The sequence below is a fragment of the Colobus angolensis genome, unplaced genomic scaffold, assembly GCF_000951035.1.
Source record: "Colobus angolensis palliatus isolate OR3802 unplaced genomic scaffold, Cang.pa_1.0 Scaffold439, whole genome shotgun sequence".
Classification (NCBI taxonomy): Eukaryota; Metazoa; Chordata; class Mammalia; order Primates; family Cercopithecidae; genus Colobus; species Colobus angolensis.
This window is the reverse complement of record NW_012117810.1, coordinates 1,065,706-1,071,513: the sequence shown is the minus strand read 5'-3', so window position 1 is coordinate 1,071,513 and position 5,808 is coordinate 1,065,706. Positions and strand designations below refer to the sequence as shown.

General features: G+C 38.4%; 1 protein-coding gene across 1 annotated transcript; it reads right to left on the bottom strand.

Moving 5' to 3' along the window:
- Positions 1-4,443: 4,443 nt before the first annotated feature.
- LOC105522649 (olfactory receptor 10J1-like) lies at positions 4,444-4,971 on the bottom strand. The gene has a single exon (XM_011957219.1). It carries the CDS (start codon positions 4,969-4,971, stop codon positions 4,444-4,446), a length of 528 nt encoding a protein of 175 aa, XP_011812609.1.
- Between the last annotated feature and the right edge of the window lie 837 nt (positions 4,972-5,808).

Below are 5,808 nucleotides of genomic sequence, written 5' to 3'. Positions count from 1 at the left end.
ATTATTTAAAATTCTATGAAGGTTGTGAAAATAAGTATACATATGTAACAAACCTGCACGTTATCCACATGTACCCTAGAACTTAAAGTATAATAAAAAAAAAACAAATAAAAAAAAAAGAGTGGGGAGAAATAAATCAAGAAACACCTCTAAAAAAAAAAAAAAAGAAATTATAACAACAATAAATATATAGTACCCAATACTGGAGCACCCAAATATATAAAGCAATTTTTAATAAATCTAAAAGATAGATAGACTATAATATGATAATAGCAGGGGACTCCAACACTACACTTTCAGCACCTGAAAGATTATCTAGGCAGAAAATCAACAAATGGAAATCACAATTAAACCACACTCTAGACTAAGTGGGTCTGACAGATATTTACGGAATATTTTATCCAACTGCAGCAGAATGTACATTTTTTTTTCTCATCAGGACATGTAACATTATCCAGGAGACACCACATATTAGAGCCTAAAGCAAGTCTTGAAAAATTAGAAGAAATCAAAATCATATCAAATATATTTTCTGATCACAACAGTGTAAAATTAGAAAACAATAACAAGAACCTTTAAAACTGTACAAATAGCCGGGCGCGGTGGCTCAAGCCTGTAATCCCAGCACTTTGGGAGGCCGAGAAGGGCGGATCACGAGGTCAGGAGATCGAGACCATCCTGGCTAACACGGTGAAACCCCGTCTCTACTGAAAATACAAAAAACTAGCCGGGCGAGGTGGCGGGCGCCTGTAGTCCCAGCTACTCTGGAGGCTGAGGCAGGAGAATGGCATAAACCCGGGAGGCGGAGCTTGCAGTGAGCTGAGATCCGGCCACTGCACTCCAGCCCAGGCGACAGAGCAAGACTCCATCTCAAAAAAAAATAAAATAAATAAAAATAAAAAAATAAAACTGTACAAATACATGGAAATGAAAGAACGTGTTCCTGAATCACCAATGAGTCAGCAAATATGTTAAGAAGGAAATTTAAAAATTTCTTGAAATAAATGAAAATGGAAGCACAACATACCCAAACCTTTGGGATACAGCAAAAGTATTAGTAAAAGGGAATTTCATAGCAATAAATGCCTCATCCCCAAAATAGAAAGACTCCAAGTCAACAATTTAATGATGCACTTTAAGGAACTAGAAAAGCAAAAATGAAGCAAACCCAAAAAAGGCAGAATGAAAAAAAATAAAGATCTTAACAGAAATAAAGGAAATTCAGACTAGGAAAATAATCCGAAAGTACAACAAAACAAAAAGTTGGTTTGTTGAAAAGATAAAATTCACAAACCTTTAGCTAAAATAACCAAGAAAAGAAGAGAGAAGACCCAAATAAATAACATCTGAAATGAAAAAAAATCACAATTGATACCACAGAAATACAAAGGATCAATAAAGAGCATTGTGAACTACTATTCACCATCAAACTGGAGAAACTAGGGGAAATGCATAAATTCTTGAACATACAACCTACCGAGATTGAATGATGAAGAAATATAAAACCTGAATAGACTAATAGTGTGTAATGTTTTTGAAGCAGTAACAAGTCTTCTGTCAAAGAAAAGCCCAGGACTTGATAACTTCACAAGGGTTGTACTGGGCACTCTGAGGAGATGGCCCTGTGCAAAATGTTTTCACCTCCTCCTAGGGGAGGTGAAAACTTTACCCACCATGTAGGAGGTAGATGCTGCTGGTAAATATAAGTATCTTCCAGTCTAGAACTCCATCCCCTATGGCTAAAGACTTACCTATTACTGGAAAGTCATATTTTTAAATAGAATTTTATATTCTGGGGAGCAAATGTTTTATGAATCTCCACAAAAATACTCTTGGAAGAAATATTATGGAATAATGTTATAAGATAGTAACCTAATGCTTCCCTTCTTTTTAAAATTCTTATTATTCCAGGGCACATTTCTTTGCCCCAAGGAAGGATAAACCCAAAAGAATGCAGGAAAAAGTCAACCGAATTTCAAAAACAATTTTATAAAGCTCATAACTGAAACATTTGTATTGAAAGCTGAAATAGTTTTTAAGTTTAGCATACTTTTCTAGAGTGGGAAACCTCTTTTAATTTACAAAGAATGATTTTGAATATCAAGAGCCTAAGTACTAAAGTACTTTGTATATGAAATGCAAACTGTGCATTGTAGAGTTGGAAAGAAGTCAGGCTTTCTTTTTTTTTTTTTTTTTTTTTGCCTAAATAAAACATAATCATCCAGCCTTTGGAGAAGATCTAACCACGGTTAGATATTGTAGAAAGCCCACTCTTGGTCCTACCCCAAATAAACCTGGAAGGAAGGAAGAAAGGAAGGAAGGAAGGAAGGAAGGAAGGAAGGAAGGAAGGAAGGAAGGAAGGAAGGAAGGAAAGAAGGGATGGATCTGATTGAAGCAGAGAAGGTATGACCCTCAGTTTTCAGAGAAGCCTCTTAGAAAAGGCTTGAATACTGGTGGGGTAGAAATGGGTGAATAAGGCAGCAAGTGATGGCTCGATGACACCTCACTGAGTTTCATCCACTCCTCTACAGGATCAAGGGTGCAGTTAAATGACCAGGTGCCCTAAAGAAGTGACAGAGAGAAGGCCAGAGAACCTAGAGTAGCCTCAAAATGGTCATAAGGAAGATGGGAAGTGCAGGAACTATACTGATAAGGACCATGGCAAGACCAGAATCATTTCTATTAATGGCAACAGAGATGGCCACTGGGGCTCATGTATCTCCAGATAATCCAATCTGAGGAGGTGGAAATGAATCTGGATAAAGTTCTTCTTCTTTCAGAAATCTGGAAACCTTGACCTGAACTTAATTTACCCCAAGGATAATGGGGAAGTGGAAGAAAGGGAAGAAGCTAAACCTTTAACTTTATTGTTTTTACTCATAACATGACTTATTAATCATTCATTGCTTGTGTTTACTTGAAAAGGTTTAGATTGCTTTTTTCTCATCAAGCAGATTGGGAACTGAGAAATACAAAGTAGAATGAATTGCAGAACTTTCTTAAAGTAACCTTTGTACACACTTGCATAGATAGCCTATATAATTCACAATTAGATTACACATTTTATTTGACATTTCTGTATTTTTAAAATATTTTACAATGAGAATCCTGCGTACTCATATATTTCTTGCATGTCTTTTTATAAATATCTTAGTATCATAACATTAATTTGGTCAGTAATTATAACTGTTAATCATAGTTTTAATCATCACATATTTTATCCCACAAATTGGGTCTAAAATTCACCCTGATTTAAAAAAATTTCTTTTGAAGTGAGGAAGAGTAAATAAATAGTCTTTTATTAATCTAATTCTAACTCAGTTGCTTTAATTTTATGGAAATTGTCATGTCAAAAGCCCTTACTGTTGACTTTGTTCAGTTTTTTGGGAGTAATGAAATTACCTAATTTTTCAGAAAGGTGTTATGTTGACTCTTTCACATTTCCATTTAATTGTCTTTCTTTGCATTTGTGAGTTGGCCTACAAAGGGAAAGAGAGGACCCAATCTGAAGTGATTTTAAAAATGAGTTTTGCTCCTTTTGATCCTCACCTTATCCCTCCCTTCTCATCTATCACTCCCATCTGCATCTGCTTCTAAAGTTTCTTTCTTCTTAGCTAATTTCGTAACATTTTATAACATTCTGCTTCCTGAGCCACTTCCTCTTCTTCTGATCCCATTTACCTTGTTCATGAGGAAGGCATTTCTGTCAGTCCCACAAGGCCTTCTCCTCCATGTGGCTTATCTTCAGCCAGAAGAAGCAAATAATCAGACCAAGTTATGTGAGCTCTGTTCACAAGTCCCAAGTCTTGTAGCTGTCGTATGCTGATTAGGAGTCTTCTCTACTCAATCTCCCACTACTCCCCACTTTCACCACCTAGTTCCCCTTCATTTGGAATCCCACATGTGGGTGACAGGAAATGTGCAGGGGATTGCCTGCAAATATTCTTTCTAAAAAGTTTTAGCTCATTCCAAACCCATCTCTTAAAAGATAGCTACGTTCTTGCTTTGCTTATCTCATTAAAACACAAGGCAATTAGATTTCTGCACATATCCTTTTCAGTAGCCACTTGTTCAAGCATCCAATTTATGACAAAAGATTCAGTTGAGTAATTTCATGTGGTTTGCACTTCAGCAAGACGGAGAGGTATCTTTAAATTTAAGCTTGAGATGAACACTAGATCATACTTCGGCCTTGTCATGATCTCCTTGAGTAGGGCCAGTGGATGTCTGTCTACAGACAAGTGACCTGTTTTTATTCTGTTTTGAAAGGGGTTCAGAAAATGAGCCTCAATTATTAGAGGGTAGCTCCTAGTTTCCCTTTTGCCTTGGCACTGACTGTGATGTAAGAGGCTTCACTGATTACATAAAATTCTGGCTCTATGACTTTACCAATAGGCTTCCATCTGGAAGGCACACACAACTATTTAAGGAGAGATTACCATCTTAGCGGAAGAATTTCCCACCAAGCACTCTCTGCAGAGCGTCCTGGACTTCTTTATTTCTCAAACTATACACAACAGAGTTTAGTAAAGGTGTTATGACAGTGTGGGTCACTGAGATTAACTGATCCTGATCTTTGGTATTCTCCAACTTGAGCTTGAAGTAGGCAATGGAGGCACAGCCATAGTGAATAATGACCACAGTGATGTGGGATGCACAGGTGGCGAAGGTCTTCTTCCGGCCTCCAGCTGAGGTGATCTTGAGAATGGTGGAAATAATAAGGACATAAGAGTTGAAGAGGAAGGTGACTGGGGCTGTGATGGCAAGGAGGCTGATAATTAAGGTCAGAATATCACTGGTCACTGGGGTAGCACAGGCCAGGTCCAACACAGGCCAAATATCACAGAAGAAATGCTCAATCAGTGGGGAGCAAAAGGGCAGTCTGAAAATGGCCACAGTCTGAACCAGTGAGAGTGAGAACCCTGGGGCACAGACTGAGGATGCCAGTATAGCACACACCTTCCAATTCATGATGAATGCTTTATATCAAAAAGAATGCTTTGTATCAAAATTTTAAATAATAATGCTCAAATTTTGTTTTTCTTTATTTTCAGTCCGAGGACTTAGTCTGCCATGTCCCTAAGGAAGATTCACCGAGCTTTGAACTGAGTCTTTGCTCTGTTGCATTTCTGCTCTCCGTAGTGTACTCCAGAGCAAAGTTATTTTTTGCTAAAAGATGGTGCGGACTTTCTTTTATTCTTTCAGACCTGAGATTCTCAATGAAGAGAGTCAGTCACACGGAGTTAAGAGAGTTTGTTTTCCAAGGTTTCTCCAGTTTTCAAGAACATCAGTCTTTCTCACCCTCTACATCCTAACTCTGGCTGGCAATATCATCATTCTGGCTATAATCTATGTTGACCATCACCTCCATATGCCAATGTACTTCTTTTTAAGTGTGCTATCCACTTCAGAGACTTTCTATTCCCTGGTCATTATCCCATGCATGCTTTCCAGCCCTGTAGGCCTGAGCCAATCCATTTCCCTGGAGGGCTGTGGGACTCAGCTCTTTTTTTTCCTGACTTTGCCATCACCCAACTGCCTCCTGCTAGCCGTGATGGGATATGATCGCTATGTGGCCATCTGCAACCCACTTGAGCCACCACGCCCGGCCATAAAGCATTCTTCTTAAGTACACCTGGATCATTTTTTAAAATGATCATCAATGGCCCATGAACTTGGTCTCAAAATTTTTTTAAAAACTGGATCTTCTTAAAAGATAGCCACACTGGCCGGGCGCGGTGGCTCAAGCCTGTAATCCCAGCACTTTGGGAGGCCGAGACAGGCGGATCACGAGGTCAGGAGATCAAG

Bases quoted from the DNA above. Each gene is read 5' to 3' on its own strand.
- LOC105522649 (XM_011957219.1), bottom strand. From the start codon at position 4,971: ATGAATTGGAAGGTGTGTGCTATACTGGCATCCTCAGTCTGTGCCCCA.